This window comes from Bombina bombina, chromosome 9 (genome assembly GCF_027579735.1).
Source record: "Bombina bombina isolate aBomBom1 chromosome 9, aBomBom1.pri, whole genome shotgun sequence".
In the NCBI taxonomy this organism is placed as follows: domain Eukaryota; kingdom Metazoa; phylum Chordata; class Amphibia; order Anura; family Bombinatoridae; genus Bombina; species Bombina bombina.
Window position 1 is genome coordinate 94,627,359 of NC_069507.1, and position 26,658 is coordinate 94,654,016.

At 39.3% G+C, this 26,658-nt stretch overlaps 1 protein-coding gene across 1 annotated transcript in view; it reads left to right on the forward strand.

Annotated features, from left to right (window-relative positions):
- ZNF365 (zinc finger protein 365) overlaps positions 1–26,090 on the forward strand; it is a 74,131-nt gene extending 48,041 nt beyond the window's left edge. The window contains exons 3-4 of the mRNA XM_053691673.1: positions 19,808–19,845; positions 25,838–26,090. Coding sequence (XP_053547648.1) covers positions 19,808–19,845; positions 25,838–26,090 — 291 coding nt within the window. The remainder of the gene's footprint in view (positions 1–19,807; positions 19,846–25,837) is intronic.
- The last annotated feature ends 568 nt before the right edge of the window (positions 26,091–26,658 follow it).

Consider the following 26,658-nt stretch of genomic DNA (forward strand, 5'->3'; position numbering starts at 1 on the left):
CTATGCCTGAGGATAATGAAACTTGAAAAATTAAGATTAATGGTTTGTCTATAACAGTGCGACCTTCCCGTAACACTCTTAGGTGTATTCCATCTGGGCCTGGAGTTTTATTTACCTTAATATTATCCAGTTTTTTTCCTGATATCCTCTAAACATAACCCTGTTAATGGTATGGGCTGGCATGTTCTAGTTTGTTCCAAAGTATCCTCCATTGGTTCCTTTATTGTGTATACTGAAGAAAAGAACTGTTTTAGTACCTCACCCTTCTCCCTGTCACTGTTAATCATGCTACCCTCCACGCATTTTAATGTACCTATATTGTCCTTCTTAGATTTTTTGCTATTTATGTACTTAAATAACCTTTTAGGGTTAGACTTAGAATCCTTTGCAATACATTTTTCATTTTCAATTTTGGCTAATTTGATTGCTTTTTTGCATGCTTTGTTACATTCCTTATAAATATGGTATGTTGAGTCAGTACTATTCTCTTAAATGCCCTACGTTTTTTCCTAATTTCACTTAACACATTTTTATTTAGCCACATTGGCTTGGATTTTTTTTTATAAATATATGGTATTTGTTTATATGTATATTTATTTAACAAAGTTTTACATTTTATCCATTTCTCCTCTGTATTTCTATTAGAGAATACTTTGTCCCAATTTATGTTATTTAATGATTTCTTTAAATTGTTGAATTTTGCTTTCTTAAAATTAAAAGTCTTAGCTAAACCTTTAAGACACTGCTTATGAAAAGAGATTTCAAATGTGACTGTGCACTGAAATCCAATATAGCATTACTCCTAGTTGGCTGCTCTATTAATTGTGACAAGAAGTTATCCCTGAGAACATTTAAAAAATCGTTCCCTCTTAGCCGAATTACTAGTTTCGTTGGCCCAGTTTATATCAGGGTAGTTAAAATCTCCCATAATTACAGCACTTATTAGCAGCCTTACCTATTTGAATTAATAGTTGAGTTTCCTACATGTCACTAATGTTGGGGGCTTGTCTTGTAGCATGTTCTTAATAAACTTAATACATTGTATAACTCGTTCTGCCGCTTTGTGCTACAATGTAACTACACGCTAAAAGAACTAAACTGGCTGTCGCTGGAATCCAGACGCACCCTTCATCTTTCCTGCCTTGTGTTTAAGAGCCTTTCTGGGAAGCTCCCACCCTACCTGAGCAGTATGCTCTCACCGGTTATTCCCACCTCCTATAACCTCCGATCCAGTACCAGCACATTATTTAGCTTGCCTCAATACAAAAAGAAAGCAGCTCGATCCTCCTTTTCCTACAGAGCGCCACAGTTATGGAATGACCTCCCTCATACTTTCAAACCTTCCCCAAGCCTAATATCCTTTAAGAGATCCCTCTCTATATATCTCAAAACAGAATGCACCTGTCATGGTTGATTATATATTTCTTACCTGTTCTATGTAAAATTTTTGCATCCATTGTGTATTATTGTTTTTGAATTTTATTGTACCCTATTGTATCAATGCAATATTTTGTGGACCCAGGACATACTTGAAAACGAGAGAAATCTCAATGTATCCTTCCTGGTAAAATATTTTATAAATAAATAAATGTTCCAAGTAATATTTTTTTAAGATTTCCCCCCCCCCGCTCTTTATTTCAACCCACAGGGTCTCTACATTGTCACCTGTATCATCATAAATATATTCCCTTATTGTAGGTTTAAGGTTAGGTTTAATATACATGCAGATTCCTCCACCCCTTTTAATTTTTCTGTCCCTCCTAAATAAAGTATAACCCTCTAAGTTAACTGCCCAGTCATGTGAATCATCCCACCAAGTTTCAGTTAAACTGATAATATCATAGCCCTATATTAATCTTTATTGCATGTCCTTTTATTTTATAATTTTTTTAAACAGAGCAGTGATCTGTTTTATTAAAATGCTTGAATAATTTAAAATGAAATGACTTGAGACATGAACATATCATTTCTTGAATTAGCTAACAAGTCATGTAATTATGCATCATTTTTATTTCTTTCTCCCTGTAACTTATGTGCTGTGTACTGCATGTAAAGGGATACTAAACCCACAATTATTCTTTCATGATTCGGATTGAGCATGCAATTTTAAGCAACTTTCTAATTTACTCCTATTATCAATTTTTCTTCGTTCTCTTGCTATCTCTATTTAAAAAGCTTAGGAGCCAGCCCATTTTAGGTTCAGCACCATGGATAGCGCTTGCTTATTGGTGACTGACATTTAGCCACCAATAAGCAAGCATAACTAAGGTTCTCAAACAAAAAATGGTCCGGCTCCTATGCTTTACATTCCTGCTTTTTAAATAAAGATAGCAAGAGAACAAAAAAAATTGATAATAGGATTTAATTAGCTCTGAATCATTAAAGAAAAACATTTGGGTATAGTATCCCTTTAAAGACTACCTTTGACCTTTAAAAATGAACATGTAAAAAAGAAAGAATTTAGTCTATCTGAAATTCCTATCAGATGGACATGTTTAAGGAAGCTTAAAATGTTTTTTTACCATTATATTTTAGTTTTCATTGTTCATCTGGTTTACTTGCATTACTATCATTAAATCTTGCGTGTTTATACAATAATAAGTGGCAGTTACATATTAAACTGTGCTGAAAATAGCAGCAAATAATTCAAGCCCCCAAGTAAATAAAATATCTTGCTGAAAGGTTCTGATTCCTTACTTCTGCAATACATTGAAAATGAAATTAAAATTTAAACGACATACTGGAAAGAGGAAATTAATTGTGCTAAATGGAGTATAATCATTAATATTAGAGCTTTTCAGCAGTAAGGCTTCTACCGTTGCTTTTACCATTTCTATAAAAAAAAATACAATATTTCCTTTCCATAACAAAATGCTGTTTTATTTAAAGGGACACTGAACCCAATTTTTTTTTCTTTTGTGATTCAGATAGAGCATGGAATTTTAAGCAACTTTCTAATTTACTCCTATTATCAAATTTTCTTCATTCTCTTGGTATCTTTATTTGAAATGCAAGAATGTAAGTTTAGATGCCGGCCCATTTTTGGTGAACAACCTGGGTTGTTCTTGCTGATTGGTGGATAAATTCATCCACCAATAAAAAAGTGCTGTCCAGAGTACTGAACCAAAAAAACCCCTTAGATGTCTTCTTTTTCAAATAAAGATAGCAAGAGAACGAAGAAAAATTGATAAGAGGAGTAATTTAGAATGTTGCTTAAAATTGCATGCTCTAAATCACGAAACAAAACATTTGGGTTAAGTGTCTCTTTAAGAGGAATCAGCTACCAGCAGATCATCTGGTATAACTAGAATTTCTTCTAGTTACATTTTTAATTGCTGTATAACAAGTATCATATGTGTGTGCGCACCCCGTGTATTTAATATGACTTTAACACATGCCATATTTTGAAAGCAGAATAAAGATATACATATACAATAATTATTCAAAGGTTTACTCTGAACTATGGTCTCAGATGCATGTCACTTTGGGGCCAATTCTAAAAAGAAATTAGCCGTATAAATGTGGTTTTCCACGTCAACACTCGCAGAAGCAGTCCTCATTGAATTCTATAAAAAAAGGATCTGTCCCGGTGAGTGTCAAGATATCGCCCATAGAAATAATGAGAGCTCTTTGCTATGTAAAAGTTTGTTATGGAGGACGAAGTACACAGGGAGAACCTGGGCTATGTTTAAACGTTAATATTATGCCTAAAATAAAATTACGTTTTTTTAAGTACACTGTTCCTTAAAATTACTGGGGGGTTTTCTTCGTATTTATAGATTTTTCCTTTAAAAGTAATTTGTTTTTTGATTATTTTGATAAAAGTTTGCCACCTTTTGATTTGCAAGAATAAACAGTGAGATCTGTAGGGGGGTTTAGATTATTATACTTGGATTTGAGAGACAATGTCGTATATGCCCATGTTCAGTCCAATTTATGAAAAAACAACAATTACACTTTGTATTTTGTACTAAGTACAAACCACTATGTGTTTTTTGCACATCCAATGTACTTAAATTATGGTTTATTTTCATAAGATTTATTCCTGCATATTTTACATACAAATGTATGTTTTTGATAAAATACAATTTTTGGTGAACAATTTTGTTATGATTTTTGAAGCACCTTAACAATACATTTTTTCCCTGACTATTTTTGTATGAATGGTTCAATTATTCGCTTTGTATGATTTTTAAATGACAATTTTCATTGTGCTCTTTTTTAGTGTATGCATCTCCTTCCCATACAAAAAATGCACAATACGCCCATTAGCGAGACACCCTATAAAATGGCTTTATAGAATTTCACCAGGCAAATAGAAGTACTTGCAAGCATTCTTATAGAAACTCACCAGCCCAGAGACTTTTACAGAATCTGGTACTTAGTTTGTACATATCATTATTTTCTTTTGTGGTTCTTTTGAGAAATAATATGCATGAGCTAAACTTCTAACAGTTTCATTCATGCTATAAGTAATTTGCCTGCTGTTTATATTTAAATGGACACAAAATCAGTACCATAAAATTTAACATAAGGGTTCTTTATATACTTACCTATGAAAAGCTGTAAGGGGGAAAACGTCAATTTGAAATTTTTATGTAAGCAAAAATCTTTGAAATAGTATTACCTGTCTCATTCTCCTCCACCTTTGTCCAGTAATATGGCTTAACACTGTGTACAGCCCACTTAGAATAGGCTGTGCAGCAGAGAGGGCTTTTGCTTGTAGAGACCCAAGAAGGTAAATAGTAGGAGACTCCCTGTGCCATTACTCCACAATTAAAAAAGTTCTCTTCATATCAGCTGATTGAAGAACTGCTGACAGGCACTACGTCCCCTCTGCGACCTGAAGAGTCACGTGGTCTGTAAGCCTGTAGAAAGGTGCTCAGGATAAATAGAACAGCTCAATGCAAACAAAAAGTAAAGCGGCCAGAACGTCTTCCACAAAAAAACTCCAATTCTTTATTGTCACATGATAAAAAAACATAGTAGAGAAATCACATTTCATGTGCTTTGTCTAAACATCTTACTCATAGATGTGACAATTAAATTTTTTTGCCGGCCATTTTACTTTTTGTTTGCATGGTACAGTAGGGACCCATGCTACTGATAATATTGAGTCAGACTTGGTAACCTGTGATAAGGATAGAGCTATTGAAGCTTTAAAAATGGGAAATTATCTTGCCACAGAATTGGTGCGAAAGCCTGCACAAAAAAAATACAAATTTAAAATATTTTAAAAAATAAAATAAATCATAAAGCAAACATGCCTAGTATACCCATGATGCCCCCTATATACAAATGGCATTTAGATTGTTTAACACTTGTTTGAGTTTTTCATCCGAATAAAAGGAACTCCAAGCAATTGTTATTACAGGTTACTGATCAGTATTCAAAAAATGTTGTATATTATACCTTCAAACCTGTGTTATTGTGTATCTTGTGTCCTAAAATTATATGTCTTCATGGTTAAAAATAGAAGATATCTAACTTAGTATTGATGAAGTCTAATGGGTTTGAAATCAGATTTTAACACTTAAATTGTGTGGGAAATAACAATGTCATATAATTATGCTTAATCATGGGAATTTTTGAGGATCATATTTAAGTTACATAAAAAAATAATAGTTTAAATTGTGATTTCAGTTATATTTCTAAATGTTTTAAACTAAAATCAATCATGTTTTTATAAAACAAGGAAACTATCATGCATAAAATTAAAACAACCAATCTATGTTTTAAGCATCCAAGACTGTTGCATAACATTAATCCAAAAATGATATACCACGCAAAGAGAGTTTTATGATTAATTGGAATACTGGTGGTGATAGTACCTCACAGGTTTTCAATGTATAACAAAATACAGATTTTCCTATAGACTAGGGTGGTTTTTAAAGGGCCATGATACCCAAATGTTGAAACACTTGAAAGTGATGCTGCATAGCTGTAAAAAGCTGACTACAGTACAAAATATCACCTGAGCAAAGATATTTTACCTCAAAATGTCCTAACTTTTCACACCCCATTGTAAAGGACTTTAAGCAGCAAATCAGTATACAGTACCTGCTCGGGACCTGCAAGGGAGTGAGTCTTGTGTACACTCATGTTATTTCCTTATTCAGTTTAAGGAAGTTTTCTATGAAATCTCATGAGAGATAAGTGAAATCTCATCAGATCACAGTAAAAGAGTTCATGACCTCAGCACTGCTGATGCTGATTGGCTGCTTATTTTTTACTTTTTTTTTTTTATCTGCAGCTGGGCAGTAACTGAAAGATAACTTTTTACACAGAACTTACTCTGCTGAGCTGAGGAAGTTGTGAGGTACAATATCTTCCTTTTTTACATAGAGATGCTCAGGTGATATTTTCCTGTCAGCTTTTTACAGTTATGCTGCATCACTTTCAAGTGATTTAGCATATGAGTATTATGTCCCTTTAAGTTGAAAACTTCCAGACATAGACACTGGTTTCCAGTTTATTTAGTTCTGTGAATTCTCCTTGATGTATTCATCACCGTAAATAATAATACTTAACTTAAAGGGACATGAAACCCAATTTTTTTTCTTTCATGATTCAGATAGAGAATACAATTTTAAACAACTTTCCAATTTACTTATATTATTTAATTTGTTTCCTTCTCTTGTTATCCTTTGCTTAAAGGGACACTGTATCCAAAACATTTCTTTCGTGATTCAGATTGAGCATGAAATTTTAAGCAACTTTCTAATTTACTCTTATTATCAAATTTTCTTCATTCTCTTGGTATCTTTATTTAAAATGCAAGAATGTAAGTTTAGATGCCGGCCCATTTTTGGTGAACAACCTGGGTTGTTCTTGCTGATTGGTGGATAAATTCATCCACCAATAAAAAAGTGCTGTCCAGAGTACTGAACCAAAAAAAAAGCTTAGATGCCTTCTTTTTCAAATAAAGATAGCAAGAGAACGAAGAAAAATTGATAACAGGAGTAAATTAGAAAGTTGCTTAAAATTGCATGCTCTATCTAAATCACGAAATAAAACATTTGGGTTAAGTGTCTCTTTAAGAGGAATCAGCTACCAGCAGATCATCTGGTATAACTAGAATTTCTTCTAGTTACATTTTTAATTGCTGTATAACAAGTATCATATGTGTGTGCACACCCCGTGTATTTAATATGACTTTAACACATGTCATATTTTGAAAGCAGAATAAAGATATACATATACAATAATTATTCAAAGGTTTACTCTGAACTATGGTCTCAGATGCATGTCACTTTGGGGCCAATTCTAAAAAGAAATTACCCGTCTAAATGTGGTTTTCCACGTCAACACTCGCAGGGGCAGTCCTCATTGAATTCTATTAAAAAAGGATCTGTCCCGGTGAGTGGCAAGATATCGCCCATAGAAATAATGAGAGCTCTTTGCTTTGTAAAAGTTTGTTATGGAGGACAAAGTACACAGGGAGAACCTGGGCTATGTTTAAACGTTAATATTATGCCTAAAATCAAATTACGTATTTTTCAGTACACTGTTCCTTAAAACTACTGGGTTTTTTTCTTCGTATTTATAGGTTTTTCCTTTCAAAGTAATTTGTTTTTTGATTATTTTGATAAAAGTTTGCCACCTTTTGATTTGCAAGAATAAACAGTGAGATCTGTAGGGGGCGAAAATGTTTAGATTATTATACTTGGATTTGAGAGACAATGTCGTATATGCCCATGTTCAGTCTAATTTATGAAAAAACAACAATTACGCTTTGTATTTTGTACTAAGTACAAACCACTATGGGTTTTTTGCACATCCAATGTACTTAAATTATGGTTTATTTTCATAAGATTTATTCCTGCATATTTTACATACAAATTTATGTTTTTGATAAAATACAATTTTTGGTGAACAATTTTGTTATGATTTTTGAAGCACCTAAACAATACATTTTTTCCCTGACTATTTTTGTATGAATGGTTCAATTATTCGTTTTGTATGATTTTTAAATGACAATTTTCAATGTGCTCTTTTTTAGTGTATGCATCTCCTTCCCATACAAAAATGCACAATACGCCCATTAGCGAGACACCCTATAAAATGGCTTTATAGAATTTCACCAGGCAAATAGAAGTACTTGCAAGCATTCTTATAGAAACTCACCAGCCAAACTCACCAGCCCAGAGACTTTTACAGAATCTGGTACTTAGTTTGTACATATCATTTTTTTCTTTTGTGGTTCTTTTGAGAAATAATATGCATGAGCTAAACTTCTAACAGTTTCATTCATGCTATAAGTAATTTGCCTGCTGTTTATATTTAAATGGACACAAAATCAGTACCATAAAATTTAACATAAGGGTTCTTTATATACTTACCTATGAAAAGCTGTAAGGGGGAAAACGTCAATTTGAAATTTTTATGTAAGCAAAAATCTTTGAAATAGTATTACCTGTCTCATTCTCCTCCACCTTTGTCCAGTAATATGGCTTAACACTGTGTACAGCCCACTTAGAATAGGCTGTGCAGCAGAGAGGGCTTTTGCTTGTAGAGACCCAAGAAGGTAAATAGTAGGAGACTCCCTGTGCCATCACTCCATAATTAAAAAAGTTCTCTTCATATCAGCTGATTGAAGAACTGCTGACAGACACAACGTCCCCTCTGCGACCTGAAGAGTCACGTGGTCTGTAAGCCTGTAGAAAGGTGCTCAGGATAAATAGAACAGCTCAATGCAAACAAAAAGTAAAGCGGCCAGAACGTCTTCCACAAAAAAACTCCAATTCTTTATTGTCACATGATAAAAAAACATAGTAGAGAAATCACATTGCATGTGCTTTGTCTAAACATCTTACTCATAGATGTGACAATTAAATTTTTTTGCCGGCCATTTTACTTTTTGTTTGCATGGTACAGTAGGGACCCATGCTACTGATAATATTGAGTCAGACTTGGTAACCTGTGATAAGGATAGAGCTATTGAAGCTTTAAAAATGGGAAATTATCTTGCCACAGAATTGGTGCGAAAGCCTGCACAAAAAAAATACAAATTTAAAATATTTTAAAAAATAAAACAAATCATAAAGCAAACATGCCTAGTATACCCATGATGCCCCCTATATACAAATGGCATTTAGATTGTTTAACACTTGTTTGAGTTTTTCATCCGAATAAAAGGAACTCCAAGCAATTGTTATTACAGGTTACTGATCAGTATTCAAAAAATGTTGTATATTATACCTTCAAACCTGTGTTATTGTGTATCTTGTGTCTTAAAATTATATGTCTGCATGGTTAAAAATAGAAGATATCTAACTTAGTATTGATGAAGTCTAATGGGTTTGAAATCAGATTTTAACACTTAAATTGTGTGGGAAATAACAATGTCATATAATTATGCTTAATCATGGGAATTTTTTTTTTTTTTTTTTTTTTTTAAATATATTTTTATTGAGGCAATAACAAAATCCAATATACAAACATTGCAATAAAAACAGTGTCATATAGAGCAAACATTGCAATAAAAACAGTGTCATATAGAGTAGTACAAGTCGGTAACTTCCCGAGAGTACTTACAATCTCTGACTAACGGTGAGCCCGGGGAGTGGACCCTAATGCTGCCTCATTTAGTACAATAATAAACCGAACGTACATATGTCAACTATATCAAATAGATCCACTCATGGGATCTGTAGTCTGGTTCCTGCAGGAGACTCGACATTCACAATCATAAGTGCTTATTGGGAATCACATAGAATAAGGAATGGTTGTTGTGCGAATGGAGCCGTCTAAGATATGTTGGGATTGAGTTTATGAACTACTGAGTGTAAACCACCCAATGAACACAGTGTGGGAGTAGGGAGAAGTTAGGGGATCCGAAGAACTGATGGCAGAGATGGGGATGGGTAAGAAGTAGAAGAAAGGGTGAGAGAGAAGAGAGAAAGAAAAAAAAAAAAGGGGGGGGGGGAGGGAGAGCAGCCAGATCGCCCAATTAAGTTTCACCACAGTCTGTTTTACAATCTGGTGGATGGCCTTATCATTAGGGCCTTTTGTCCTCCTGTATTCCTCCCAAGGGAGCCAAATTGAGCAGTAAAGGTCATAGCGACCCTCGACCCTCAGCGCGTACTCCTCCATTTTCTGAATATAGTCTAGGGACTCCAGCAGGACAGGGGTATGCTTTGCCCACTGTCTAGCGATAGTGAGTTTCGCTGCCAACAGGATAGTAACTCCAAGTAAGCGGGATGATTTTGGAAGATTCTGTAGTCCAAGGTGGAAAAGTGCCGTTTCGCTTGTGAGGGTGTCAAGAAGGCCCAGCCTCTGCAGTAAAACTGTCACCTGGGCCCAGAAGCACCCCAATTTGGGGCATTCCCACCAAATGTGCAGATGGGTGCCCCGTCTGTTGCATCCCCTCCAGCAGTCTACCGTTCGGGTGGGATACATTTTGTGTAACCTGGTCGGTACCCAATGCCACCGGAGCAGAAGTTTGAGATAGAGTTCAAACAAATTGGAGCATCGCACTGCTGCAATAACATCTTGGAGGGCGCGTTGCCAACTTCCATCTGGGGTCACCGTCCCCATGTCCCTCTCCCAGGCCACCACCGACTGAGTTTTCATGAAATGGGGCGAGTTAAGGAGAGTTTTATAGTGGAACGACAGGGTGCCTCTTAGGGGTCTTCCCCCCAACCATCTCCTCTCCCATTTGGTGAGGGTTCTCAAGCTTGATTTCCGAAATCCCCAGGACAGGAGAAGTGATAACAAGCGGAGGTATTCGAAGCGTAACTCCCGTGGGAAGTCTTACAACGGGTAAGTGTGAGGGGGCATAGCCAGTACGCCTCCTTGATATAGGTCTGAGATTAGTCTAATCTCCAAAACCTCCCATCTTCCAGGATGGGATTCCGGGAGGCAGTGTAAAAGAGCTCGGACAGAATGTATTGGAGAAGGATGCAGAGCAACCTGTTCAGAGGATCTTAATTCCCTCCAGAGTTTCAGACAAGTCTTAATTATGCGATTATGAATTTCATTCAATACATCGGCGTGGTCTGGGATCCAGATAAGGTCGGCCAGGGCCACGCCCGCAGGTAACGATCCCTGCTCTAGCCGAGACCACCCTGAGGAGGGATCCTTGACTCCCCAGGCCGAGATATGAGAGAGCATGGCAGCTTTGTAAATATAGGGAGACATTGGGGACCGACATGCCCCCACACCTTTTAGGTTTCTGTAGCTGAGCCAGTGGGAGTCTCACATGACCTCCTTTCCATATGTATTTTGTGAAAATGGACTGGAAATGGTTGAGCAAGTACGCTGGGACGATAACCGGAAGGCACCTGAAAAAGTAGATTAATTTGGGTAACAGAAGCATTTTCACGGCAGCGACTCTACCCGTCCAGGAACCCTCCGCGACTCTCCAACCCGTGATCGTTTGTTGGAATTCTGTGAGGAGGGATTCATAGTTAGCGGTTACAATCCGTTTAGGGTCGTGGGAGAGGACAACCCCCAGATGTTTGAGACTATCCCTGGACCATTTGAACGGGTATGCCCCCCTCAAAGTGTCAAATGTGGGCTCAGAGAAGCCGAGGGCGTAGGCCTCAGTTTTGGTGTAGTTAAGCTTGTAGTACGTCAGGTTGGCAAACTGTGACAGGATCTTAAATAGTTCAGGGAGTGATTCCTCCGGTTCAGTCAGAAAGATCATCAAGTCGTCAGCAAATAATGCTAGAACTTGCGGAATGTCATGCAGTACCAGAGGGTGAATAGTAGGGGTCGCTCGGAGTTTGGCAGCCAGAGGTTCCATCATCAGAGCGAATAGGAGTGGGGACAGGGGACATCCCTGTCTCGTACCATTCTTAATGTCAAAAGATCTAGATACGAATCCCAGTCCCCTCACCCTAGCAGATGGGTCTGAGTAAAGAGCCATGACCGCTTTAGTGAAGGCGTGGGGAAAACCAAAGGATCGCAAGACCTCCACCATGTATTCCCACCGGACCCTGTCGAACGCTTTTTCAGCGTCGAGCGACAGGGTAACCAGTGGGATCTCGAGAGCGGCAGTCTCAAAGAAGATGTTCAATAGGCGCCGGGTGTTGTCCGAGCCCTGACGTCCCGGGGTGAACCCCACCTGGTCCGGATGCACCAGAGCTGGGAGAATTTTGTTTAATCGAGACGCCAACATTTTTGCGTATAGTTTCACATTACCGTTGATGAGAGATATAGGACGATAACTCTCGCAGAACTCAGGGTTCTTTCCTGGCTTATAAATGGTTACAATTGACGCCTCCAAAAACTCTCGAGGGAACCCACCCGCAGTCGCTGCTTCCCCAAACACCCGGGCAAGGAGGGGGCCCAGCTGGCCCACAAATTTTTTATAAAACATAGCCTCAAACCCATCGGGCCCTGGAGATTTATGAGCCTTAAGATTCTTTATTGTCGTTGCAATCTCTTCCACCGTTATAGGTGCGGTAAGAGAATCCATCCTATCTTCAGGGACCTTCGGCAGCCGAAGGTCACGAAGGAACTCCGAAATGGCCGACACCGGAGCAAAATTCGCGGAGGGATCATTGGAGATCTGATAGAGTTCACTGTAGTAGTCAGCGAAGGCTTCTCCAATGTCATTAGGAGAGTAAAATTTTTTATTATTTCTCGTGATGTATGCTATTTTACTTATTAAAATTCTTTGTTGGAGTTTATGGGCTAGGAGCTTGTCCGCCCTGTCTCCCTTGTGATAATACCTCTGCTTCAGATAGTAGAGCCCTCTCTGGACCCTCTCCAGTTCCCGGGTCTCTATCTGTTTTTTAAGTGCTTGAACTTTCCTTACCAAGGACTCCGATCTAGATCCTCTGAGCTGATTTCTGGCCAGAGTATAATCGTGATAGAGGTGAGCTAGGCTGGCTCCTCTGAGCCGTTTGGCTTCCGACGCTTTTTGAATAAAAAGTCCGCGGAGATAGGCCTTAAGCGTTGCCCACAAGGATAGTGCTGATATGGACCCAGTGTCATTAACATAGAGGAACTCCTCAATTTCCCGCTGCCAGAGAGGAATCTGTGGATCCGCGAGGAGATATTCCGGGAGACACCAGGAGGGTCCACCGCCTCCCGAGGGAGATAAAGTAATACTCACGACCACTGCGTCATGGTCTGACCATGCGCAAGGTACGATCCTCGCCTCCTCAACCGATTGTAACGACCTTGCATGACAAAAGACATAGTCGAGCCTCGAGAAAGACCGAGAGGGGGCCGAATAGTGAGTATAATCATCCACGTCCGGATGCAGAGCTCTCCAGACGTCGATACGAGTATCGAGTAACGGCATTTCTAAAGAGATTGAAGGGTTCCGTTTCTGCGACTTTCTGTCCCTGCTCGGGTCCCAGACTAGGTTACAGTCTCCACCTATGATAATCTGCCCCTCCCCCAATCGATTTACCTTTCCAAGAAGATGGTTGAGGAATCTGGTCTGTTTGACATTAGGGGAGTACAGGGCTACCAAAGTAAGTAGGATGTTATCAAGCCGGCAAACACAGATAATATATATACCCGAGGGGTCAGACTCCAGATATATTGGTTCATAGGAGACTTGTTTGCCAATTAGGATAGTAACTCCCCTAGCCTTTTTATGGAAGGTTGAAGATTGGCAGATTGGGAAGTCCTTGGGGCGAAACACAGCCGCCCTTGGCCCCGTCCAGTGGGTTTCCTGAATGTACACGACATCCAGTCGTTGTGTTTTTAGGAATTTGAGAAGGAGACTCCGTTTAGTAGGAGAATTAAGACCCCAGACATTTAATGTGGCAAGTCTCATGGCTAAGTGGAGAGGAGAAAAAAAAAAAAAAAAAAAAAAAGGGGGGGGGAAGGAGGGGGGGAATTAGTGAGAATAGGCAAGATAAAAGAGGGTATAGGGATGGGACACTGTGATGTGCTAGGTTCTTCGGACTGGGTAGAGACTACTTCACTCTACCAAATAAGGGGTACGGAGGATAGTATTGTTTATCCCTAACCGTACCAAATAAGTTAGTCCCCGGTTGGGGGAAGGGAAGGTCAGTGAAGAGGGGGACCAAAGGGCTCCCCTCCACCACCGGTGCACAGTGTATAGGTATTTAACTACTTGTTAAAAGAGCTGTGGTCAGGTAGCCTATAGGGCTAATGCGAGGGGAAAAGGGAGCAGGAGAGTATGGGAGGTTAGAACTAAGGGTTGTAGACAAGAAGGGTGTAGTGGGTAATCCTGTGTCATATTCTATGCTTTTTGTCATGTTGGATGCATATCGGATTTGACTAGACATAGACCTGTGATTCCCAAGAGCAAACCTGCATAGGTAGGTTATACATCAATTAGTGCATATAGGTCGTAACGAATAAACATATAAAACAATAATAGGCATATTTAAAACATAGGAAATGTAGAAAGTCACATAGTATGTAAAATTTTAGACATAATAACATACATTTCAACAAGAAAGGTCACATATTTGTATATAGACTCAGGGGAATGGTGCATCTTAACCCATTTGCCGCCTCAATAGCTGCAAGGGGAAACATAAGACCATATCAGAGAGCAGGACCTAGGAATGGGTTAGGGAGGAGGGCTTAGGTAGGGTGGAGAGGAGCTGGAAGTCATCACGGAGGAGAGTGAAGGAAATAGTTCTAGTAGGAGATGGGAAGGCAAGGAAGGGAGGTTAAAGGGGAAGGGATCAGAGGGAAGGGGGAGTGGCTAATGCGAGGGGGAAAGGGAGTAGGAGAGTATGGGAGGTTAGAACCAAGGGTTGTAGACAAGAAGGGTGTAGTGGATAATCCTGTGTCATATTCTATGTTTTTTGTCATGTTGGGTGTATATCGGGTTAGACTAAACATACACTTGTGTTTCCCAAGAGCAAACCTGAATTTAGAGAGTAAACTAGAGTCCCAGGGTGAGAGCACAATATAGGCGCCCCTGCAAATGATCAGGAATATCAGCTGGAGTCAGTTCGCAACGTGCCTACACTGCAACATCTCACCAACCCCCAGATATCATCAGGGATTTAGGATAGCCGTAGATTCCAAGGGAAATTAACTTGCATAGGTAGGTTATACATCGATTAGTGCATATAGGTCTTAATGAATAAACATATAAAACAATAATAGGCATATTTAAAACATAGGAAATGTAGAAAGACACCTAGTATGTAAAATTTTAGACATAATAACATACATTTCAACAAGAAAGATCACATATTTGTATATAGACTCAGGGGAAGGGGTTCATCTTAACCCATTCGCCGCTTCAATAGCTGCAAGGGGAAACATAAGACCATATCAGAGAGCAGGACCTAGGACTGGGTTAGGGAGGAGGGCTTAGGTAGGGTGAAGAGGAGCTGGAAGTCACCAGGGCGGAGAGTGAAGGAAATAGTTCTAGTGGGAGATAAGAAGGCAAGGGAGGGGGGTTAAAGGGGAGGGATCCGGAGGAAGGAGGGGTGGCGAGGGTAGAGCTAAGGCAAGGTAAGCGAATAATTAGGAGGGGTGGCCTGCTGTGAGATCATGCAGTGAAGATGATATAGCCCCCCAAACTAACCTCTGCAGTATGCAGGCCACAGGAGGCAATAAACGTCAACCAGTAGGTAATTAGCAAGTGGGGGGAGTAGACTATGGCGATTGGCCAACTGGGTGGGGTACTAAGGGCAGTAGGAGTATGGGTAGGGGGCCAGAGAGAGGCGGATGAAGAAAGGGAAAGGAGAAGCCAGCAGAAAAGAGGGCGTAAGGGAGGAAGAGAGGAGTGGTTACAGATAGCCAGAGTATAGAGTGATCCTTATCAGCTACACTAATTAATGGGAAAAAGTAGCACCCAGAGAAAACAGTTGCCCCACTCGAGGCACCTACAAACAGAATAAACAGTAAACAACAGATAATTAACCATTGGTACAGTTTTTAGTACATTACCAGTCCATTTAGTCACTTTAAGGCATTGGGGACAGCCTCAGTCTTCAAATAAGTTGGCCAACAAGGGTTAGCCTGGAACACGGCCAACAAGGGCCCAGTTGTAAGTGTGAGATAGTCCATGACAGATGGAGTAGTAAACTGTATCATCGAACTGGAAGTTGTTGGGCCAGCTCCTGCCTGCCTGGATTCCAGGCCTGTGCCCCTGGTCTCAGCGGGGGACCCACTCTATGTGGGCGGGGGGTCACCATCCATATTTCCAGCGGGTAGATTCCAAACCCGCAGAAGGTCCTGAGCCTGTCGCGGGGTGAGAGCTGTGTGCTGAGTTCCATATTTAGTTATGATGAGTTTCGTGGGAAATCCCCACCTGTACCGGATTTGATGTAGGCGTAGGGTTCTCGTGGATTCATTAAAAAGTCGTCTTTGTTGCAGGGTAAAGGAGGATAAATCTGGGTACAGTGATACTTCTTGAAATTGTTCTGGAAGCTGGGGTTGCCTAAGGGTCACTTTCATGAGCCTATCCTTGGAGGAGTAATAGTGAAGTCTGGCTATGGTATCTCGGGGCTTGTACATAGTGAGATTTTGTGGTCTAGCCGCCCTATGTATTCTGTCAATTCTCACATCATGTTCTCCTGTAGGTCCCAAAATAGCTCTGAATAGCGCCTGGGCATATTTTTCTAGCTCATGGGGGCCCACAGATTCAGGTATTCCACGTATTCTAACATTGTTCCGCCTGGAGCGGTCCTCCAAGTCTGCTAATTTCGCCTCTAGAGATGATACTTGGTCTGCTAGATTTTGAGTGTAGCTAACCCAATTCGTATGGTCAACAAGTAAATCTTCTTGTTTGCGTTCAATTATATCTGTCCTCTCATTGACTGTGACAATGTCTTTCCTCAGATCATCAAAAGACCTCTCCAATTTGTCAAATCTTTTCGCAAAAGATTGAGATTGTTGATCGAATAACAATTTTATAGAGTCAATGGTGACTGTTTCAGACTGTGTGTGAGAGGGTGGAGAACTTCTCACACTGGCCCTCCCTTCAGATAAAGGAGGAGAGATGGATCTGTCATCATCAGAGATGTCTGGTATATGATCTCTAATAGGCTGGAAATGGTCTCGGACCGTGTGCTTTGAGGATTGGGGGCCTTTAGGCTTCCTTTTGGCTTGTTGTGACATTGTGTAGCAGGGTCCCTGGAAACAGGGGTATCTGTAGTCAAGAGTAGGATCTCAACTGGGGAGGCCTAGTGCACACAGCTGTTTCGCACCAGTGGGGAGGGGTGCCGCAGAATTTAGCACATCATTGCCAGGTTGGACAAGGTGAGTAAGTGAGAACTGTCCTCAATATAGACTGTTGCACTTGTGAGTATAGAACTGTTCAGCAGGTGGATGAGCGAAGGGTAGCTGCAGGAACTGGTAACCCAAAGATAAATGTGTCTCTCCCCAGGGAAAGTGCCACCACTGGGCTCAGACGGAAAAGGGAACTGGGTTATGACCTGCCCCAGGTAGGAGCAGGAAAGGAGAGGGAGAGACACAGCAGTAATGCCCTTCTCTGTGTTGTTATTATATGCAGAGGATATGTCTTTTAGTAAATAACAGGAATGACAGAGTAAGGTGTAGCGGTGTTACTAATCTCCTGTATCTGGAGCACCACACTGTGTCAGGGGGATGAGACCACGTGATACTGCAATGGTCAGAGTATAGCCAGTATGCGTAGTTGAATGGGATCCAGCTATTTAAGGCTTAGTGCACTGACTACTGTGGGATGAGAAAAATGTCTAATTAGTATTCAGAATGCCAGGCCCGAAAAACAGTAGCAGGGTTCCAACTGCAGGTGAGTTCAGCAGGGTATGTGTAAGGTAGGAGTACTGGGGTCTTAAACTGAGGGCCGAGCAGGTGCAGTCAAGTAGTGGGCCTGGGGAGAAGGCGAGTCTGATAAGTCACTTGAGGCAAGGCAGTTTAGGGAGACTCAGGTGGATGTTACTATTGCCCGGTTATCCAAAACAGTGACAGAGTAAGCAGGTGTGCACCGGAGCGGAGCTCCGACCCTCCGGCGCACAGTGGTTGCAGAGATCGCGCTAGGTTGTTGCGCTCTTATCCTCCCCCAGGTCTAGCCCGCTGTACTCACACAGAAGCGTCACGTAGTCGGCTCACAGTACTCGGTTCCTTGTCCTCCGCTTGGTAGTTGGCGTCTGCACGGGCCTTTCACTCTGTCTCTGGCCGATGACGTCAGTGAGTAATGGCGATCCTTCGCGCCTTTTTTTTTCTCCCGATAGGACCTCTTATTCCTTGTAGCGTGAGTTATAGGTCTATGTAGGTAGGTGTCCGGAGGGGTATTTTCAATTACCCGATGTATGCTGCCCTGTCGCTTGCTGTCAGGTTCGTTTTTAGGGGTTCTCTCAGTGCCGTATATGGACCAGTCCTGCAGGAGATATACTATAACTTAATTTAAAGTTCTAACTTATAGTGATCAGCAGGATGTCCCTCCAGGGTATAGCAGCAATGAAATAAAGGGGAAAAAACAAAAAAAAGACAATATTTTAAAACTATTTTCCTTTCACTATTCAGGAGCTCTATACAAACACGTCTTCACAGCTCACAAGCTAGCTCCGCCCCCCTAATCATGGGAATTTTTGAGGATCATATTTAAGTTACATAAAAAAATAATAGTTTAAATTGTGATTTCAGCTATATTTCTAAATGTTTTAAACTAAAATCAATCATGTTTTTATTAAACAAGGAAACTATCTATCTCTATGTAAAAAAGAAAGATATTTTACCTCAAAATGTCCTAACTTTTCACACCCCATTGTAAAGGACTTTAAGCAGCAAATCAGTATGCCTGCCCGGGACCTGCAAGGGAGCGAGTCTCGTGTACACTGTACAATGTTATTTCCTTATTCAGTTTAAGGAAGTTTTATATGAAATCTCATGAGACTTAAGTGAAATCTCATGAGATCACAGTAAAAGAGTTCATGACCTCAGCACTGCTGATGCTGATTGGCTGCTTATTATTTTATTTTTTTTTAATCTGCAGCTGGGCAGTAACCGAAAGATAACTTTTTACACAGCACTTACTCTTGTGAGCTGAGGAAGTTGTGAGGTAAAATTTCTTCCTTTTTTTACATAGAGATGCTCAGGTGATATTTTCCTGTCAGCTTTTTACAGTTATGCTGCATCGCTTTCAAGTGATTTAGCATATGAGTATTATGTCCCTTTAAGTTGAAAACTTCCAGACATAGACACTGGTTTCCAAGCAAATCATGGTTGATTTAGTTCTGTGAATTCTCCTTGATGTATTCATCACCGTAAATAATAATACTTAACTTAAAGGGACATGAAACCCAATTTTTTTTCTTTCATGATTCAGATAGAGAATACAATTTTTAACAACTTTCCATTTTACTTATATTATTTAATTTGTTTCCTTCTCTTGTTATCCTTTGCTTAAGGATTTATCAAGGAAAGCCCAGGAGCAGCAAAGAACCTCGGTTCTAGCAGCTGATTGGTGGCTGCATATATATACTGCTTATCATTGGCCCACCCATGTGTTCAATCAGCAACTAGTATTGCATTGCTGCTAATTCAACAAAGCATACAAAGAGAACAAAGAACATTTGATAATAGGAGTATATTAGAAAGTTGTTAAAAATTGCATGCTATATCTGAATCATAAAAGAAAAAAATTGGGTTTCATAACCCTTTAACAACTTCAAACTACTCTTAGATCTAGCCAAAAAGATAATCCTACAGTTGAGGTAAACATTCTAAAATTTTGCATGGTGCACAAGAGACCCTTTCTATCGATACAATACTTTCTCTACCGGAAATATTCACAGCTTCTATAGACTTGCATTATATGCTGCATATTATAAATCATATATTCCCATACATAGTTCTTTCAGTTTCAGAAACGTATATATTAATGTATCTGCATATTTATATATTTTTGTTCCTTCTTTAGGTTGGACATATACCAGCAAGTAGGAAAAGCAAATGCCAGTAAGTAAAATAATCTAAATCTACAATTAACACACACTTTTGCCTACATTGAACAGATTGTTTGTGTTTTACTATAAATACTATGCAATACAATATCTTTTTTTTTTTTTTTACTTCTTTATGTTTATTTTTGTTTGTTTTGTTTTAATAAACAAAATCCAATAAAGGGATTTTGTGACACAGGTTGAGTACCATAATGAATTTAAATAAATCATAGAACGTTTTATGAAAAAAACCTTATTATTATTATTATAATAATAATTATTATTTATATATATATATATATATATATATATATATATATATATATATATATATATATATATATATATATATATATACTGTATATACAGTCATGGTCAAAAATAAAAAATATTGGCACCCCTGCATTTCTGTCAGATAATGCACCACTTCGCCCAGAAAGTTGTTGCAATTACAAATGTTTAGGCATTTTCATGTTTATTTCTATTTGTATGACACAGAAAAGTAGAGAAAAAAAAACAAATCTGATACATTCCACGAAAAACTCCTCAAATGGACTGGACACACTTATTGGCACATTCTCAAAATTGTAAGAAATAATTGCATTCCAAGTTTGTGATGCTCCTGTAATTTGTAAATTGAAGTCACCTGTATCAATTAACAGGTGCGGACAACATAGAAATCACACCGGCAACCAGTTAAAATGGTGAAAAATTGACACAACCTTTCTGTTGTATGTCTCTGTGTGCCATACTGAGCATAGAGAAGAGAAAGAGCAGCAAAGAATTGTCTGAGGATTTGAGAACAAAAATTGTGGAAAAGAATGAACAATCTCAAGGTTACAAGTCCATCTCCAGAGATCTTAATGTTCCTGTGTCCACTATGTGTAACATTGTCAAGAAGTTTACAGCTATGGCACTGTAGCTAATCTCCCTGGACGTGGACGAAAGAGAAAAATTGATCAAAGTTTGCAACGAAGGGTTGTTCAAATGGTGGCTAAAGAACCTAAATCAACTTCCAGACAAATTCAAGCTCACCTTCAGGCCCAGGGTACAAATGTGTCAGGTTGCACTATACGTTGCCATCTGAATGAAAAGGGACGCTATTGTAGGAGACCCAGGAGAAGCCCACTGCTGATACAGAAACATAAAAAGCCAGATTGTAGTTTGCCAAAAATGTACCTGAGGAAGCCAAAATCCTTTTGGGAGAATGTGCTGTGGACAGACAAAACAAAATTACAGCTTTTTGGTAAAAACCATCATTCTACTGTTCTCAGAAAAAGAAATGAGGCTTTTAAAGAAAAGAATACAGTCCCTACAGTCAAACATGGTGGAGGTTCACTGATGTTTTGGGTCTGCTTCGTTGCTTCAGGCACTGGATGTCTTGACTTGTGTGCATGGCATTATGAAATCTAAAGACTACCAAAGAATTCTGTGGTGCAATGTGGTGCAAAGTTGGGTCCCTGTCAGAGGTCATGGGTCTTACAGCAGGACAATGACCCAAAGCACACATCAAAAAGCACCCAGAAATGGTTTAAGATATAGCGCTGGAGAGTACTGAACTGGCCAGCAATCAGTCCATATCTAAATTCCATAGAGCACCTGTGGAGAGATCTCAAAACAGCAGTTGGGAAAAGGAACCCTTCCAATCTGGGAGACCTGGAGCAGTTGGCGATAAAAGAGTGGTCCAAAATACCAGTAGAGAGCTGTAAGAAATTCATTGATGGTTATTTTCAACCCCCACATTGATTTCAGTTATTTTTCCAAGAAGTTTGCTACCAAATATTAAATTGAGGGTGCCAATAATTTTGTCCAGTCCATTTTTGGAGTTTTGCGTGGAATGTCTCACATTTGGCTTTTTGTTCTCCACTTTTTGTGTCATAACAATACAAACAAAATAAATAATCATGAGAATGCCTAAACATTTGTAATTGCAACAATTTTTTGGGCGAAGCGGTGCATTATCTGACAGAAATGAAGTGGTGCCAATATTTTTGGCCGTGACTGTATCAGTATATATATAAAACAACCTATTATTAGTTTCCTTACAGCATTAAAGAAACTAAACAGTAATAGTATCCCAACTGCAATAAATATTGCAGTTATTTTGTAGACATAACTTGTGTAAGGTGAGGCAATCTCCACTTATCCTTTTGGTTTTAGAACTTCTTTGCTCCCAAGGAGTTAACCCCAACCTCAATCCCTCAACATAATTTCTAGATTTAAGCTTAACTGGAATCAGATCGTCATCCTTGACATTATTGCCACAAGATGTCAGGGTTGGTGAGATTTCTATTTCTGTGACTTTTCCACCAAACCATAATATTGTGGTTGGCTATTTCCTGGTTTCAACATTATTGACAGATTTCTATGTCATGGATTCAATCATGTTGTAAAGTACCAAATTTCTTGTCTTGTTTATGAGAAAAGGCAATGGCCTCTATTTAACAAAGGTCTTGTGGACCTGATCCGACAGTGCGGATCAGGTCCGCAAGACCTCGCTGAATGCGCAGAGCAATATGCTCTCCGTATTCAACATTGCACCAGCAGCTCACAAGAGCTGCTGGTGCAACGCCACCCTCTGCCGCCAGCAGGGAGGTGTCAATCAACCTGATCGTACTCGATCGGGTTGAATTCCGGCGATGTCTGTCCACCTGCTCAGAGCAGGCGGACAGGGTTATGGAGCAGCGGTCTTTGTGACCGCTGCTTCATAACTGCTGTTTCTGGCAAGTCTGCAGGCTTGCCAGAAACACGGGGCCTCAAGCTCCTTTTGGAGCTTGATAGATAGGCCCCAATGTGGCTTCCTACAGAATATGTGAGCAGAATGTGCGTCTGACCTCTCCACAGTTTCTTTCTGTTGGACTAATGCATTTACAGTAAAGTAAAAGCTGTGAGACTGTACTGTTCTAAATGTATATTTTATTTATCTATCTATCTATCATCTATCTATCTATCTATCTGTGTGTCTGCCTGTCTGTTTGCCTATCTATCTATGTGTCTGTCTGTGTGTCTACCTGCCTGTCTGTCTATCAATCTATTTGATATGGTAATTTTGGGGACCTTTTGCTAAATGTAACTGTTCATACCAAGCTTTAAATCCAACCTTATCCAGGCATGATCAAATTGCTTGTGGCAATATATGACCTATGCCTTTTATTTTTACATTATTACAAATTGTTACAATATTATTTCCCAGCTATTTAAAAACACATGATATAAAATGTTTTTTTATACATGACCATAAATTTTTGGATGCACATTTTCTTGGTGTTATTTTATATTATTCTTTATTAATCATTTTGAGGCATTGGCATCTGTGTTTTCAGTTAGTTTTTAAAGTCACCTGAAATGAAACTAATTGGGTTTATTTAATTGTTTTTCGCATCCTCACAGTAATGTTGGCTGCACGAGGCAGCCAAAAGAATCCATCTCGCTGCATCCAGGTAGATTCTTTTACCACCCTGACATTTTTGGAATCCATCTGGATGCAGCGTAGGCAAACCCGAAGCATTAAAAAAAAATACACGCAACCGCACGCACAAAATAACTAAAAAACATGTAACTGCCCGCAAGAAATAAAAATAAAAACAGGTAACCGCCCGCACGAAGTGTAACAAAAAAAAACTAATCTCCCGCACAAAGTTTTAACAAACACCTGTCAACCCCCACATTGCAAAACAATAAAGTAATCAACCCCTAATCCGCAAATAAAACAATACTAGGATTCTTGGATCCTATGGAGGTGCGCTGATGTGATAATGAAACTGATGGTAGTCAAAATTAGGCAGCACTCTTGATCGTATCCGTGAAGTCAGAGTCCTAAAATAATTGAGAATAAAAGAGGCACAACATAGGGTAATAATGTAGAGAACAAGAAAATCTGTGATGCAGTACCCCCCTCCAGGAACACTACTCACAAATGAGGCGGCACAACCAAGGTGCCTATCCAGGCAGCACGGGACCAAACAGTCGCCCGAAAGACTTAGGTAAGATGCCTAGAAACCAGTGCCAACGTCCGGAGACTGTTGTATCCTCCCACGTAACCTGACGTTGGCGCCGGTTTCTAGGCATCTTACCTAAGTCTCTCGGGCGACTGTTTGGTCCTGTGCTGCCTGGATAGGCACCTTGGTTGTGCCGCCTCATTTGTGAGTAGTTTTCCTGGAGGGGGTTTTTCTTGTTCTCGACGTTATTACCCTATGTTGCACCTCTTTTATTCTCAACTAATCTGCAAATAACATAATAAATATTAATTAAAATATTAACCCCTAACTGCCAACCCCCCACATCACAATAAACCTAATTAACCTATTAACCCCTAAACCCCCAAGCCCCCACATCGCAATAACCCTAATTAACCTATTAACCGCTAAACCGCCAAACCCCCACATCGCAATAACCCTATTTAACCTATAAACCCCTAAACCGCCAAACCCCCACATCGGAATAACACTAATATATTAACCCCTATACCGCAAACCCCCCAGAACACAAATAACTAATTTAATTACTAAGCCCCTTAACCTAACACCCCCTAAATTAACCCCAATTACTACTAAATTACAATAAAAATAAAAATAACTAATATTAAGTTACCCTTAAAAGGGTCTTTTGTAGGGCATTGCCCTAAGTTAAACAGCTCTTTTACTTCTAAAAAATACTAAGTCCCCCTTAACAGTAAAAACCACCCACCCACCAAACCCCCCAAAATAAAAAACCTAACACTAAAAAAAAAACTAAATTACCCATTGCCTCTAAAGGGGCATTTGAATGGGCATTGCCCTTAAATGGGCATTCAACTCTTTTTCAAGACCAAAAAAACCCTAATCTAAAAAAAAAACACCCCAAAAATTAAAATAAAAAAGCCTAAACCTAAGCCCCAAATAGGTACTCACTGTTCCTGAAGTTCGGCGGAGGTCTTCTTCCAACAAATCCATCATCTTCTATCTTCATCCGGAGTGAAGGCGGCGCAGACCGGAGGTGCGGAGCTGTGCTCTCGACGCCTGGATCCTTAACGGCGGTGATCCTCGGCACGGAGCAGAGGTGCAGAGCTGTGTTCCCGATGTCTGGATCCTCAGCGGTGGCGGTCCTCGGTGGCTTGGAGGCTCCTCTTCATGCGATCGTTCATTGCACACTGAAGAATGAATGCAAGGTATCCCATATGTATTGGGGTACCTTGCATTCCTATTGGCTGAAAATTTGAAATCAGCCAATAGGATGAGATCTACTGAAATCTTATTGGCTGATTTGAACAGCCAATAGGATTTCAGTAGCTCTAATCCTGTTGGCTGATTTCAAATTTCAGCCAATAGAAATGCAAGGTACCCCAAATTGATTGCGGTACCTTGCATTCAATCTATCGTGTACAACGAACATCAGATGAAGAGGAGCCTCCATGCCGCCGAGGAATGCCACCATTGAGGACCGCCGCTGAGGATCCAGGCATCGGGAACACAGCTCAGCACCTCCGTGCCGCATTCACTCCGGATGAAGATAGAAGATGATGGATCCGTCTGGAAGAAGACCTTTTCTGCTGGACTTCAGGAACAGTAAGTACCTATTTGGGGCTTAGGTTTAGGATTTTCTTTTTAATTTTTTGGGTGTTTTTTTTAGATAAGGGTTTTTTGGGGCTTGAAAAAGAGCTGATTGCCCTTTAGGGGCAGCAAAGAGCTGATTGCCCTTTAGGGGCAGCAATGGGCAGTTTAGTTTTTTTTAGTATTAGTTTTTTTTTTGTGGGGGGGTTTGGTGTTTTTTTTAATTTTTATAGGGGTATTAGTTCAGGTTTAATTTTTTTTATTTTGAATATCTTTGTTTATTTTTTTCTGTAATTTTACTTTTTTGATTTTTTGTAACTTTAGCTTGCAGGTTTGTATTTTTTAAACATAGACTGCCCTCTGGGCAGGCTTATCGCCTAGTTTATAATTAATGTGTTTTGCACACTGTTGATAGCAACTTTAAATATCAAAATTGTTATTCATATACATTTTAACTTTTTACCTTTATGGCATTTCCAGGAATCGTTTAAGCCATTACCCAGTTAATATAAAACATGACAGCCAGCCTCAGTCTGTTCAGAAAGCGAGAACCTATATTAATCGAGTTGGGATACAGCCCATGAAACTGCTGTACGAGTCTTCTGATTGTGCTAGAGATCTCTGGAAGTTGCAGAAGAAAGGTGACCAGACAAGCGCCAACAGAAAAGTTCACAGCAAATCAAAAACTGGAAAAAAAATTGTCATAGGTAACAATGTATATAAACCGCACTAAATTATCTATTTTTGTAATATTTTGTCACTTTGTGTGCAAAGAATTGGTACAGATCTGTAAAACTTGTAAGAAATTATCAGTTGTAAAAGCAAATGGTTTGTTTGCTCCTGCTTTGTCTGTTTATTTCTGAAAAACATACACTTATATATAATGTCTATATAAACTTCATACTGCCTATTTTTTATGATGGCTGAATAAACAATCTACATTACGCACACTCAGACAGACACATATATGTTTATTTAAAAGTATATATATATATATATATATATATATATATATATATATATATATATATATATATATATATATATACAGGGCTCAATATATCCACTTGGGGTGAGTAAAAGGAGATAAATGCTGCCTATACACTGTGAAATAGGACCAGCAAATGCAGATATTTGTAATAATTGTATAAAGAGGACTTCATTTGTTATGGTTTAAAATATGAAAAATTACTGCACAATAAAAGGTTTCACAATGAATAAACATATGCAAAGAGGGTTGTGGTATAGGTTGTGGTGTGGGCAAGTGATGGGTGAGATCAGAAGTAGCGAGTGACATTTTT